Source organism: Anabas testudineus, chromosome 12, assembly GCF_900324465.2.
Source record: "Anabas testudineus chromosome 12, fAnaTes1.2, whole genome shotgun sequence".
In the NCBI taxonomy this organism is placed as follows: Eukaryota; Metazoa; Chordata; class Actinopteri; order Anabantiformes; family Anabantidae; genus Anabas; species Anabas testudineus.
This window is the reverse complement of record NC_046621.1, coordinates 10,790,088-10,804,478: the sequence shown is the minus strand read 5'-3', so window position 1 is coordinate 10,804,478 and position 14,391 is coordinate 10,790,088. Positions and strand designations below refer to the sequence as shown.

The following is a 14,391-nucleotide window of genomic DNA, read 5'->3' as shown; positions in this document are numbered from 1 at the left end:
AAGGACCAACAGCTAGCAAGCAGCCTTTAATGCGCACAGCGCCACCTACAGCACAGAGTGTATCCCTTCATGTCTTCTGAATCAGTTCACGGCCCTTCCTTTGGTAAATAGGCATCATTTTCCTTTCCTACAACTACAAAGTCAAATACCTACATTTCAATGACATGTTTACATTAAATGTGCCCCATAACCTCAGAGAACAGGTGTTACTCCTTACTGACAGCAGACACAACACTGGGACATTGAACCGAACCCAGCTAAAGACCGGGATCATTGTTTTTATTACTACTATCGTTACTGTACATGTCAAAAAGTCTTTGGGCAGGTGTTTATTTGTAACTACTTATAATAGTTACAAATGAACACAAATGCTTGGATATAACAACAAATACACCTCTATTCAAACACTTTATTAATCCCAGAGGGAAATAGTTTCTCAGTTCCAGTGTAACTTAGCTTTTATAAGTCTAGTGATATAAATGAGACTAAACCATCATGTGATAAAATGGTTAATCTATAAAAAAAATGGTTGTCTTTGCATTTTAATTGGATAATTAAATGCTCAACCCGAAGTGAAGACCTATTAGGACTAATAGAGCTTTTTAAATTCAGGATACCTAGTCCTTTCCCTAATTGATCAAATCAATAAAATTAAGGACAAACTGATTCTACCATTTATGTTATTGCAGACTTCAGTCTTGGCCAAAGCAGGTCAACAGTATTCTGATGAATATTATTCCATTCAGACTCCTCCAATCAGTTTTTGATGGAGGCTAGTAAAGAGAGTTGTGGTAGATTTACCATTTTTTGATTTCCGAAGTATAATGCTTGGTACAAAATGTTCCCTTCTAATAGATTTGCAGTTTGGTAAATAATATGATCACTCTTGTTTCCAAGTAATTTCCTTGTACCCAGCTTTTTTTGTACTCTAACTGAAAAAGTTCACCTTTTGATAATTAAACATATCAAATATATGCTCACTTTGGTAACTACTGAAAACAAGGCCTGGTATGTGTCATTTTTCATTTATTTGTCCATGCTTTGGATGTCAAGGCACCCTATCATATTCACATTTAAAATGCATTGAATGAGTTGCATTCCAACCAATAAATAAAACATTTGCTTCAAAGTTAATATTACAGGTAAAGTGCATGAGTTTATTTTACTATGTTAAAAGAAGAGTGTTCTAGGCTGTCAACTGTTTTCTCGTTCTTGAACTCCGCCTTGGTGATGTGCGACTTGGGACTCCCAGTGGATTTCAGCCATTCTTGCATTTCTTTCACCTTGATGCGTGGGCCCTGTAGCTGCCCTCGAACAGTTCCTGCCCCTGTATTTTGGACCCAACCAACAAGGCCGAGCTTCTTCCCTTCTGCCTAGAAAATTAAACAGATTGTTATGATGGGGAATATGTCTGGACTGGGATAGATATTTGGAGAGTCAGCTCTGAAGCACTAAACACTGCTCATTGTTGTTCCAATAGGTATAGGTGTATCCTCCCTCAAAGTATGGATACGCCCTAAACTAGAGATTGTTTTAAGTACTGAAAGTAGTTGAAAAACATATTGATTTTATGTTAGATTATCTAATAGAGCACATGAAAACGCTTTTCATGCTGTATTATCTCCTGCTATGAGTAGACACAATAACCATTTGTTATTTGTTATTATTAACATTACAAAGGCTCTAGAAATGCATGTTTATAGTCACTGAGGGGTTATCAAACTATTAAGAAGTAGCCCCTTTTAGTTACATTATAATGCTATTATGCTATAGCTAAGCAATAATCCATTACATTAAAACCTTTTGTTCTTCAGCAATTAAAGGTTTCCTAATTGACTGACGGAGCTTTTTGTCATTGATCACAAATTAACTAACTCCAATGCGTAATTCGCAGACGAAAACTAATTAAGGGGATCTTAAAATATATGTATTTATTTGTTCATGTCTAAATTATCAGACTGTGTTTCCTTCAAGGGATGCATCATCAATGTCAAACTTACTTGAGTGTATTTCCGAAAGAATACACCTTGCACTCTGCCAAAAATTTCATAGTCCACTGAAAGTAGGTCTTCGTTTGACATAGTGGACCTAAAAAAAGGACAAATAAGACATAAGGTACTTAGGGCAGCTGTGTTTTGTTTATTAGGCGTTATGGGTAGGACATGCTGCGATTCAGCTACAAGCTATGCTAACACAAACTGCACCACTCAATCAGCGCAAGTTGCAATAATAGCAGATTTAGTGTCATATTCAGACATAATGAATACACAGAAACTCACTGTCAGCATTATAATTCACCTTAATATTATTAGGAAGCGTCAAAACAACCATCCGGCTCCTGAGGATCTCGGTTTAAAACATACGGGGCTCTGACACAGGAAGTGAGGTTTTAACGGACCAATCAGAGAACACTTGGTTTCTAGGCAACAAGTGTCAACGTTGGGTGGAGGAGATGCTGTTACAGCTACTGCGAGTTTGTACATTTATGTAGAAAAAAGAGCCAGTAAGTGAATATTTAAATGCAATATTAGGCAGATTTCTTACTTACAATTACACAGTAAATAGGCATCAGCATGCTACGTTTTGGGACACTGACTTTTTCATTTGGCTAACAAATATTATACGGAAATACCAAGTCCGTTTTGTTAGATTAGCTATAGTATTGAATAGTTATTAATTAATCATTCGTTTGCTGTATTTCTTGTTTATTTGTTTGTTTTTTGAAAGAAACATTTTTAGACTTTTAAACAACATACACCGCTGCTGACTACATGTTATCACATGACCAAGCTTCATCTCTCAAACCTCGTCAGACAAATGAGCTGTGTAGTGTAATGTGTTTTTATGGATGTAGGCTGATTAAATAGACTTTGACTTGCTTGTATAATTTTAGACTGAAGCAAAATGGATTTGGTCCCACTTGGGCTCCTAATTGATGCCACCAAAGTCGTTAGATTACACTCATTTACCACTATGCTACACCTCTTTCCATTTTAATCTTGCTTTATTTTAATTTAATTACACAGGAAAAACTGTCAAAAACCGTTGCAGAGGGATCGGACATCATTTGTGACTACTACCTGTAAGACATAACCTTGAATAACAGATGAAGTCATGAATATATACACAAAAAGAACAAAACATGTTGATACACCTGGCATAAGAGTAGATGGAGCAGATTGGCCGTTTCCAAGCAAGCCTGTTAGCCACAGAAGACCTCACGACCCCAGGGCACGAGACTCACTTCAGCTGTATGATTTTGAAAAAATCACTATTTCAAAACATATCCGAGGCCCTGAGTCACCAGAACCTCATTCAAATGGAGTCACAGACATTCCTGGATCCCATCATCTGAGACAACACTCACCTAAGCCGCCCAGGGGAGAAATGCAGATGGCCAGAGCAATTCATGCAAAAGAGCTAATGCTACAAGAAAAACTATGGAGGGTTGAGGAAAAAATAAGACACAAGATCCAAAGGGGTGTTGACATTGCTGCAGGTGATGAACGAAAAACTGAGGACAGCTACAACAGGAGACCACCAGTGAGGGAAAAAGCTCATACACAAACCAGGCTGTCTGAGCATCACTGGAGAGAGCCTGTGAAAAGCAGAGAAGATCTGATGCAGGAAAGAATACAGGAGGACGTTAAAGAACTAAGAAAAAAGCAAAGTCATAGGGATGAAGACAGAATGAGGAAAACATGTGAAGAAGAGAGGGCCAGGTGGAAAAATAGGGAAATGGAATTTGTAGGGATTCCTCAGTCAAAAGTAAAAGGTAATGACATCACATTAAATAAGCAAAAAGTAGGTGGAGAGCTGGACAAATTGAGACAGCAGAATGTGAAAGAGCATACAAAAATACAATGGTATGAAAAAGATCATTGCGATGGTGGAGAAGCAGGTGTAAGGTCACAGAAAAAAATAGAGAAACCAAATGAAAGAGACTTACATAAGGCACCTATGAGAAATACAGGTCGGACAAGAGAAAACAAATACAGGGAAAGAACATTTAAAGAGATGTACGGTTCAGATAATGAACAAGACATGCCTCGAATGGGTCAACACAAAACCGCTCATAGACTGGCAACAGAAAATCCCAGAGGTGCAGAATGTACAATATTTGAAGAATCATCTTTCCCACCAGTTTCGAATTCTTCTCATTCAAGCAGACCGATGCAGGAGGAGGTGGGAGTCACAGAGAGCACAGACCCCAGCTTCCACCTTCTTCCCTGCCGCATCTGCAACAGAAAATTTGCAAGTGGAAGATTGGAGAAGCATCTCCAGATTTGTAAAAAGGTGAACCGGTCTCATCGTAAAGTCTTCAACTCCTACATTAATAGGACAAAGGGGTCTGTCATAGAGGAATTCCAGAGAAACCACGGCAGAAACAAAACTCCAGAGGTATGACAGAAACTTTAATTTAATTTAAAGGACTATGTTAGCAGTTTTATGTGATAGGTACCACACTGAGTAGTGTTTGTTGTTGTTGGGTCCCAAATACCTTTTTTTTTTTTTTTTTAACCTTTACTGAGTAATCCTTTATGGAGGGAGTGACACTCAGACTCAACTAATACTAGACTTATCACTGTTAATATATATAACTTAAATGTCATCACTGCCATGGGTAGTGATGTCACTAGCTCCAGCTCCAACAGTAACTAAACTCTAAATGTTTTGGTCTTTTACTTATTACTTAAGTAATACTTCTTATTACTTTAAGTCTTTTCTGTTTGACATAGTGCTTTGATGCCTTTTTATTCAGGTTTTAGAGAAAAAGAACCAACGACTAAACCACAATGCCTACACAAAGAATCCGGGTCGACTTCCAGCTGCCACCTCCAAGTGAGTGAGGCCAATGGATCCACAGCTGTCAACAGATCCTCAGGTGTCAGCATATCAAGTCACCATTGCCTTTAGTCTCTCAAAAGTTAGTGGTCATCTCATTAAAACTTTGCTAGAGTATTTCTCCACATAATTTAAGTATATTGTCTATTAGATTAAAACATTTGAATAATGTTTTGGCTCTTTTCAAGCACGGTTTATATCAATATTGACAAGATAGCTTGCATTGTAGGAAACAGTGAATATGCATACATGACAAAAGGCAGATGCTTGTTTTATTTATGGCTCTTACACAAAGAAGGAAGCAAAAGTGTGACTGAGAGAAGCATTTGTTCATATTATATTACATCCCGTAAATATTTGGTAAACCTCTGAGAAATGTAGGTTAAATCCTATCAACATACTGTATAAAAAAATAATCTTTGGCATTGTCCTATTTGCATTTTTTTTTGGTTTCCATATCATGTTAAGGCACTTTGACTGTGTTTGTTTCATTTTACTGCAGGAAAAATACTGCCAGTGTAACACTAGCAATTAACAACAAGTTAACAATTTATGTTATGGTATAACTTTTAAGAAAGTACCAATAAGAGTTACAATTGTTTAGAAAATGCAGCAAAACAATATTAACATTATAGCTGCAAGATCAGCTATAATATAAATTCTTTAAAGACCATATTCTCCACTCTCAACACTAAAAAACTACTGTGGTTCATACACCACAACACATGTGCTAAACCAACCAGAACCAAGAAGAATGCAATAAGATAAAGTAACCCACTTGTTAAAAAAATGAATCAGTAGTTTTGTGTTTCACTGAAATACTTTCATGTGACAATACAACATGCACATTTCAAAGTATATATTTGCATTAATTAACTAGAGTACGTTTATAACAGGCAACATATCTAATAAATTATAGTTAAAAAAAAAGCTTTTAGGGGCTTTATTGTATATGACACTTCTTTGGCATTTAACTTTTGTAAGAATATCAGATGAGAGGAAAATATTTCTAAATAAAACATAATAAAGCTAAGTTTTCACGTTGGGATAATGATACCAAAATGAGTATGGATTACATACTGACTGCTGATTTTCACCTCTCAACAGAAAAGAAAATGAACTCTGGATGCTTTAGCAAACTGTTTCCTGTTTGCATAAGCTGGTGTTGCCTCTTATGTGATAAATACTTGTATCTGAAGCACTAAGGACAGGAGCCTCACTGCTAACATCACCACAGCGTCTGAATATTACCACCAACACATGGACATTCACATCGCAGAGTAGGACAATGAGCAGACTGTCTCTTGAAGGTGTCAAGGTCCAATGCTTCATGTTGAATCCAGCCAACATTTCCATCTGTGGAGAAACTAGCTACCCCACCCAGGTGAACACAAGCATGTTTATGGTGTGCAAGTTATTTTTCAGTATTATATAGGCAGTAAAATGTCCTCATGCAACTTAAGTCAAAGACAAACTCTGTAAAACATGTATAATGTAACGTAACCATGGTTAACCATTGTCAGCATGAGGATGCTCTCTTTACTGCACCTCCCTCACCTCCACTCTAACCGAGATTCCACTTCCCACCTAACCAGCTTTTTGAATTCAATATGTGGTGTGACTTGTGACACTTTTCCCATAACTCTGCAAGCTGAGGCTCACACACTTGCCCCTGCAGATCTGCTCCCATGGTTTGTGAATCCCCCACTTCTTCCTCCACCATCCCCGGACATACAATCAGAGTTTCTGTTATTGTCACACCCTGCTTTCTGTAGTGCAGATCGATTAATTGCTGCCCAGAGTCTCTCATTCTCCTTCTGCTGTTCAATGACCTAAGAATGACAAGAATACAAACTGTGATGTGTACAAAGAGCAAAGCTGGTTTGAAGGCAGCCGGATGGAAAAATGCCTCACCTGCTTCTCGAGCATCTGGATTCTCATCTCTTGACGAGTGACAGTCTCTTGCAGCTAGAAAATAAACAATTAGGTTAAAACTATGAAAATGTGATGGTCTCATTAGTTTACAAGTTGCACCATGTAGATTTGATACCTGTGCGACCTCGCTACTTGCACTACAGCATACTTCCGATTCTCCTTTTTTGTAGATGCCAGTCTGCTCCAGCCCATTAAAAGTATCACAACTCATTCTTTTAGTCTATGGAGCCAAACAGAGAAGTCAAGTACCGAAATGTGATTATTTGGAGCATTTAATTTTTGATCAGTATAAACAACACTGATGTTAGCATACCGATAGGCCTTTCTCAGTGCTGACTGCTTCTGCTGCAGCCTTCAGTTCTTTCAGCTCCTCATAAGGTAGAGTCACGCTGTCGGAGTAAGAAGACAGCTGATCGGGAGTCAGTGGCTCCGAGTTTGGTGGCATTGGGATGAACTCTGCATCCTCAAGCTCCTGTTGAATGAGAACCTTCCTATATTAGAATAATGTTTCAGAGGTTTCCAGAATTCAAACAAAGTTTTTTTGCTTAGTGCTTTCTTTTAAACTGACCTTTCTGAGCCAGAAAGGGCAGGAGCTGTCCCCAGTCTGATTTGCCATTGACATCATTGGGGTCTCCATGAAGCAGTCCTCTGTATTAACCTCCAATGTACCCCCAAGACCTCTATCACGACACTCCGTCTCAGAACCAGGCCCTATGTCCATATCCACGGTAGATGTGGATGCCTCTTGGCCCAGTCCTATAATTACATACATATACACACACATAGACAGCGATACAAACAATACAACACTAGATTTGTTCTTGACTCAAAGACAATTAATCATCTTACAAAGTATCAATGACCAAAGTAAAATACTTACCACTACCAACTGATACTCCACTGCTGTTAGAGCGGATAGTCTTAGAGTTGAGTACCTTTTCTGCAGAGAAGAAATTTTGTTTATTTGACATCCAGCTTCTTGGACTAGAATACTGCCGAAATGTATGGTAACCATTGCTAACCCATTATGATAATGGTGTGCCAGCCTCGGCAAGAGAGGTCCGGTACATGGTGAAGGGAACCAAAGATGGGCCTTGGCATGGCAGGGCAAACCTCAGAGCCAAAACCCTTATCAGCAGGCATCCCAAGTCTCCCATTTCCTGCATTTCCCCATGCGAAGATCTGATTATCTACAAAATAAAAAAGCGCACAATAAAACTGCTGCAATGCTTGGTATAAAATCACACAAGCATATATATCATTTCCATGTATGAACCACAGTACTGTGCACATGTTCCTACCCTCTGTGGCTGCAATGGTGAAGTCATCTCCACAAGAGACTTTGGTCACTATCTTCCCTCCAAAAGGTCCAACAAGGACTTGGACACCTTGGTGCTTCTTGAAGTCCTTCACACCGAGCTGTCCATACTTGTTGCAGCCAAAGGTGATCAGACGGCCGCGTTCTGCAAAACCAAAGATCATATGAAATAATGTTTCTTTGACAAAATTCACTCACAAGAGAAACAGAAGCCTCTTTTTGCAATACCATCAATTGCAGCTGTGTGCGTCTTCCCTGGAGCTATGACCTGGATCTTGAACCGGGACAGCTGCTTTACCAAGGTCAATGTGGTGATGTATGGGATCCCCTGGTAACCCTGGTGTGGTGTATAGCAAAAAGAACTAACATAGCTGCATTATGTAACGTCTCTCTTATTACAGCCCTTTCAGTATAATCTAGTACCTCTCCTGTGTGGTTTTTGAGTCCAGAGATTCCCTGGTTCAGACCCAGCTTGTTGAATTCATTATTTCCACACGCCAAGACTTTGCCAGTGTCTGTTAAAAAGAAGGTTCCATCGCTGCCACATGTAACTGAGGAGATGGTGGCACCTTTAGGGATCTCCACCTGGAAAAAAAATGGAAAACAGTTAAAACAGGGCTAAATAGTAAAAAATATAAGAGGATTTTATCATACAACACTTTTTTATATAATTGGCTCCTTTATGGTTTTAGGACAGTAAAGGACACAGCAGAACAAGGAACACAATCTTACTTGCATAGGAGAAGAGAAGTCATCCTCACATTCCAGGCCAAGGCGCCCTGCAGTACGAAAATAGAGCAATATTGACTCCTAACACCTATTATGGCAGTGTATTACAAAAGTCGACTGTCTCCACCTACTGGCGACCGTTGTACAGCAAAACACATAGGAGGCTAAGACAGAAACACAATATCTCTATGTACCATACTCTCCACAGCCCCAGGAAAAGATCTCCCCACTCTGAGTCAGGACCACCACATGGTTGTCGCCACACGAAACCTGACGAACAGGCCTTTCTTCAAAAAACTCTAGAAGGACGGGCTCCAAAATCTCCATGCCAAACTCGCCCTCCACTCCTATGCAGCCATAATAGTCTGAACCAAACATGTACATCAGGTCCTCATCTGAAAAAGCAGCAGTAGGAGGTTTAATTAAAAAGCGGTGCCTTTGCAGAGCTTCTTACTCTTAAGTTCCTGTTTTCACAGGAAGCTTTCTTCACTCACCGCTGACACAGGCAGTGAAGTCAGCCCCACATGCCACCTGTCGGATTGCCTTCCCCTGAAGCTTCTCCACCTTCTTTGGCTGCCGGTACGAGGCCTGGTCGCCATGCCCCAGCTGGCCCACCATCTTGGCTCCACCTTGAACATTCTGAATGGAGAGTTGAGCCAGCTTCAGCGAAGCACAAGAACAGCTTGAATGTGTGTGACAGAGGATGAAATACTCACAGCCCAAGTGTAAAGCTCTTTCTCCACTGTAACAACCGCAAAGTGGCTCTCTCCTGCACACACATGTTGGGCACTGCTGCCTCCTTTGAATGTGTCCAGTTTCTGGGGGGTGAACTTCCCTCCCCCCCAGAAGTACACCTCTCTTGAGCGTGTGGTCACCACAGCAACAGGGGTCTCAGTCACTGTACTTAATCTATGCAACAGCCAGGACAACAAAACACTTATAAACTTTTACACTTTTAAAATTCCCAATACAAATTACGTGGTGAATACGTACTTTGGTCTCTTCATTGCAGAGTTCAGCAGGGCAACTCGCTCTTCAAGCTCCCTAACAGAGAACAGAGTTGTCATTTCTCACCTCTCTAAACTATTCTTCACATTAACACCTTTTGTAAACCTATTTTTTTTCTTACTGTCGATAGCAGGATATACATGGCCGGTCCAGCAACTGATCAGCTGTAGGCCTCTTTGCAGGATCCTGCATCACAAAAACAACACATTAATATTGTTGACCCTCACAGCCTATCGCTTTCTAGCATCAAATCTTTTGCTTTACAATGATAAGAAACAGCATCCTCGTCAGATTATTCCCCTCACTCACTTGATCGAGGCACTCATACACCATTTTTATCAATTCAGACGAATAGACATCTGAGTTCACTTCCATTGTCCAATTTCCCTGGACTATTTTTACACAGAGATTCAGTGGGTTCTGTGTGGAGACAAACAAAATTAATTCATTAAGGGAGAAAAATAGTATAATTTCCTGATTATTGCTAATTCTTCAAGTAATTTCTAGCAGGTGTACCGTTGCATCAAATGTTCTTGTGAGAGTCAAGACTTCAAATAGTACACAACCCATGGCCCAGATGTCTGATTTGAAGTTGTACTTCGATCCCTGGCACAATTCAGGTGACATGTAGTATGGAGTTCCCACACACTGGATTGACAGAGGAAGAAATCATGGAAACAGAAATAAATTTAAATTTATTATTAAAAGTATTTCAAGCAGCAGTCAGATCAACTCTGCCAACTGGATTTTCATCAAACATCTGCAGTGACTGACAGAATTAACTGAACAGTCACGGTTACAGTGTTTTCACCTCACTGTCTTTGCTGTGATGAACTAAAAGATACCTACATCCCATTTACTAAGTGTCAAATAACAGGGCAACACCAAAAAATAGAACATCCAAAAACTCAGGACCCACATTACCATCACAGCTACTGAATCAAAAGAGTGGAGAGAGCATTTCACCAGGTGTACCATTCATTTAATATTTACTATCATGGTCTTCAGGGTTAAATGATGACAACTTACCGTCTCTGCCATTGAAAACTCAGAGTCAAGTTTCTTGGCGAGTCCATAGTCACCCAACTTAATGAGGTCAGTCTTTGTGAGGAAAATATTCAGCGTTTTGATGTCTCTGCAGGAAAAAATGATTACGAAATGTTACAAATAATACAGTAATGTGATCTTCCAGATGCGTTTAAGAAAGGTGAGAAAATGGGCTGAACATCTAACCTGTGTAATATCCCAGCCTTATGAATGTGAGCCACTGCTGAGGCAATTTGGTAGAGGTACCATATGACCACCTACAGAGACATGTTACACATAAACATACTATAACAGACTGTACTGTGTAAGTTGAACAGTCGGAGTTGTTGCACTCATACCTCTTCAGTGAAAAGTTTCCCCCTTTGTTGGTTGATTTTATCATACAGATTTCCTCCTGTGATGACAAGGCCATTAAGCATTCTGCCACAACTCCACAGCATTCAAACTAATGTCAACCCAATCTTCAGATCAAACACCGTCTTTCCTTACCATTGCAGTACTCCAACTCAATGAGCAGCGTGTTTTTATCCATGAAGTGATTGAAGTAGGCTATGATGTTGTTGTGCTCCAGAATGGAGAGGATGCTTATTTCGTTCATGACATCTCTGCGCTCCTTTTCCGAGAGCGAGTTCAGGTCCACCTCCTTCCATACCACCAGAGAGTTGTCCTAGGGAAGCCAGGGGACATTTATATTAGTACTGCTCCAAAACAGGGTCCCAAATATGTCTCGAGCTGACCAAATTATGTTTCTCTGCTATATCTAGCTACATACTATATAAACAGAGGAAGGAGGTTTTCTGATATGTTGAATAAGCAATGACAGCTTATATGAGCAGTTCAAAGATGCTTTTCAGTCTGAAAACCATATACTGCTTTATGTGCAGACAGTTATATCCCACAACGAACAAGCAAGGCATGGGAAAGTCATTTATCTTCATCTCCCTCAAGAATTTCTCACAGGGGTATGGAAACAGAGGAACAGTGAGCAATTGAGTTGTGCAGACACATGTGCAGGAAACCAACAGCCTAATGCACTTAGGCTGCAAAACAAGATGCACTGTTAGCCTCAATAGCACTATTAATGCTGATGTATGTGATCAGGATTGTCTTCATTTATCAATGCAATGAAAGTCTGTCCAGGAGCTCAACTTGAATAAGTCCTGTTTTCCCTAAGCTGCTCTCCAAACGAGTCTTCAGTGAGACTGGTGCTCGGGTTTTACAGTCAGAAACTGTGCAGGGACTGACAGCACACGTACCTCCGTTCTTCTGTACAGAGTCGCTTCACCAAACGCCCCCCTCCCGAGGATCCGGATAGGAATGTAGTGCAACTTCTCTTCTTCGCCATTAAATGTGCCCGACGCTGATCGCTCACTGACCACGGACCCGCCGCCCAGCTCGGAGTTCAGCGAGTCGAAGTGTCTTTCATAGTCCTCCAGTGACATTTCTGAACATTAGCCAGCGGCAGTGATGGAAATAACGCGAACAGGCCCAACGACGGCTCTTTGTGAAAGACTACAAAACCGCGCACACGTCCACCATGTTACGCGTGTCGGCCTCTAAATCGAGCTGTCAAAGTACGAGTACATCCGGACACCTCGGAGCGACTTAAAATACACCATGTATAAAAATACAACGTAGCAAACTGCGTGCAACTACAGTAGTTGCACCAGTGTCAAGCATGACGAAACAAAAATGACGACGGTCGGACAACTTTTGGGGATTTTCACAATAAAACTACCTATCCTGTGGCGCGTCGCGGCGTATTTTACGATGAAAGTCTGGAGAGAGTATTTCCGGTATTGTTTAACTTGACTAACCATTACAAGTAAGTCCATCCTTTCCGTGCGATCAAACCCGGAAACTGGAGGCTACATAACAAAAAGGACGCTTACAAAAGTCACAAATATCAAAGGTGTCCACATCTATTTGTTTGTTTTAGTTCATCTCATACCAAATTATGATCACTAATGCCACGCAGTAAGACACCAACTCTACATATACTGGACACAAAGTTGGTCAAATCCTGTCACAGTATAATCTTACATCATTATACACAGAGACTAACATCAGGTATTTTGTATTTCTTCTGCCGTTGATTAAAAGGAGTGTTTGTGTCTGATCCACTAAATTTAATGTGACACATTGGGAAACCACTGGATTAGACTGAAACACACATTACACAAAAGTATAATATTGTCATGAATCTGTCCTCATAAAATTCCACAACCTGAATTAACAGAGTGATATAAATTACCAGGAGACATTTTTACACGACAGAGAGAAAGAGACAGTTGGTGGGAATGCAAGCCTTCACACCCATACGCACACCATACACATGCACATAAAAAGCAAAGGCAGGCTTTTGTCTTCAAACTGTCTTCATAATTATTAGGTGTGTTTTATAACTAGGAGGAGAATGTCTAGTCGAGAAAGCATCAGTAGATGTATATTTTAATATTTTCATGTACACCATTCGTTTTTTGAAAAGTCTCCACAAAGTGTCAGTGTGACACAGGCTACAGAAATCATGTCAGAGTCTCTGTGGTTAGGGCAAGATAAAGGCAGATAGGGTTAGGACAATGTTTGATTTGTGGAGCTGCAGACCTTTGGCGCATTTGAGAAGTTAAAAATACTGCTTAGTACAGATTTGAAAGCACCCTGTGTGGATATACAGAAACAGTTAATTAAACCAAGTAGAATCAGAAACAACCACCAGCAACCACAAGGGTGCACATGCTGTAAGCGTATAATGCCTCTGTCACAGATGTGTTCAGAAATTCAAACGCTTCCCACAGTGGAAAATGTAAAACAGAACCAAGTGCAATCTAAATAGACCACATAAAAATCACTTCACTCACTTTACTCAATCACTTTACTGATTGAATTGCACAAAAATAAAAAAAAAAAAAATGCACAAAAAACACAAGTAAGTTTCATTTCCCTCTTCTGCAGTATCTGATTGCTGAACAGACACTTTTCACAAAAAAAAACTTCAAGAGCTTGTGAAAAAATATTTTTTTCACTATGCTTTACATAATGTGTCATGTTATGTCTAGTCTCCAGTTATCACCCCAGTTGCCAACGTGGATGTGTGAAATACCATCAAGTAGATTTAAGAAATGATGCTCAAGCTGACACACAGGCATATGGGTGCAACTCTTACACACAATTAAAACCAGAATACTAATGTTGGCCTTGTTAGATCCAATGAGAAAACACATGTGCAAAATTAAAAGGCTTTATATGGGGCTAATAAATCACTGCACTGCACCCTGTTCTGATCCTCTCACTTGATTCTCTTAAGAAACATCTCTTACGCACTCAGTGTCACGACTGATGAGCAAATATTTCTGGTCTGATTCATTCTGTTTATCCTCTTTGTCTTTGACCATCACAAAATTGTGAACATTCATTCCTATGTTCAGTCATTCTTTTCATTGTCTTCGACTGTGTTTCACCTTTTTCAGGTGTCAAAATCAAAGAGGGTTCCCTCAGTGTTTCCCACTCAT

At 39.9% G+C, this 14,391-nt stretch overlaps 3 protein-coding genes across 4 annotated transcripts; 1 reads left to right on the top strand and 2 right to left on the bottom strand.

The window, feature by feature from the left end:
• Positions 1–729: 729 nt before the first annotated feature.
• acyp1 (acylphosphatase 1, erythrocyte (common) type) lies at positions 730–2,396 on the bottom strand. 2 transcript variants are annotated; one of them, XM_026355520.1, is made up of 3 exons: positions 2,299–2,396; positions 2,001–2,088; positions 733–1,373 (listed from the first exon to the last, which is right to left on the bottom strand). In XM_026355520.1, exons 2-3 carry the CDS (start codon positions 2,079–2,081, stop codon positions 1,158–1,160), a joined length of 297 nt encoding a protein of 98 aa, XP_026211305.1. In that variant the 5' UTR covers positions 2,082–2,088; positions 2,299–2,396; the 3' UTR covers positions 733–1,157. The 2 variants fall into 2 exon arrangements, with proteins under 2 accessions (XP_026211306.1, XP_026211305.1); XM_026355521.1 differs by lacking the exon at positions 2,299–2,396 and having other exon boundaries at positions 730–1,373; positions 2,001–2,087.
• Positions 2,397–2,418: 22 nt separating this feature from the next.
• Positions 2,419–4,946, top strand: LOC113159047 (zinc finger C2HC domain-containing protein 1C). The gene is made up of 3 exons (XM_026355519.1): positions 2,419–2,503; positions 3,027–4,401; positions 4,763–4,946. Exons 2-3 carry the CDS (start codon positions 3,115–3,117, stop codon positions 4,844–4,846), a joined length of 1,371 nt encoding a protein of 456 aa, XP_026211304.1. The 5' UTR covers positions 2,419–2,503; positions 3,027–3,114; the 3' UTR covers positions 4,847–4,946.
• A 149-nt stretch (positions 4,947–5,095) lies between these two features.
• LOC113159046 (serine/threonine-protein kinase Nek9) lies at positions 5,096–12,569 on the bottom strand. Its single transcript, XM_026355518.1, has 23 exons — positions 12,139–12,569; positions 11,372–11,549; positions 11,221–11,276; positions 11,069–11,139; positions 10,865–10,970; positions 10,352–10,483; positions 10,145–10,255; positions 9,957–10,021; positions 9,821–9,871; positions 9,544–9,736; positions 9,322–9,466; positions 9,022–9,222; positions 8,831–8,877; positions 8,522–8,683; positions 8,327–8,435; positions 8,082–8,243; positions 7,803–7,970; positions 7,661–7,720; positions 7,349–7,536; positions 7,094–7,252; positions 6,896–7,000; positions 6,760–6,813; positions 5,096–6,677 (listed from the first exon to the last, which is right to left on the bottom strand). Exons 1-23 carry the CDS (start codon positions 12,322–12,324, stop codon positions 6,504–6,506), a joined length of 2,883 nt encoding a protein of 960 aa, XP_026211303.1. The 5' UTR covers positions 12,325–12,569; the 3' UTR covers positions 5,096–6,503.
• Positions 12,570–14,391: the final 1,822 nt, after the last annotated feature.

Coding starts and splice junctions, on each gene's coding strand:
- acyp1 (XM_026355520.1), bottom strand. CDS start 2,081: ATGTCAAACGAAGACCTACTTTCAGTGGACTATGAAATTTTTGGCAGA. Junction 1,374..2,000: donor TCTTTCGGAAATACACTCAA/GTAAGTTTGACA, acceptor TTAATTTTCTAG/GCAGAAGGGAAGAAGCTCGG.
- LOC113159047 (XM_026355519.1), top strand. CDS start 3,115: ATGAATATATACACAAAAAGAACAAAACATGTTGATACACCTGGCATA. Junction 4,402..4,762: donor GCAGAAACAAAACTCCAGAG/GTATGACAGAAA, acceptor CTTTTTATTCAG/GTTTTAGAGAAAAAGAACCA.
- LOC113159046 (XM_026355518.1), bottom strand. CDS start 12,324: ATGTCACTGGAGGACTATGAAAGACACTTCGACTCGCTGAACTCCGAG. Junction 9,223..9,321: donor CTTCACTGCCTGTGTCAGCG/GTGAGTGAAGAA, acceptor CTGCTTTTTCAG/ATGAGGACCTGATGTACATG. Junction 7,971..8,081: donor CACCATTGCAGCCACAGAGG/GTAGGAACATGT, acceptor TTTATTTTGTAG/ATAATCAGATCTTCGCATGG.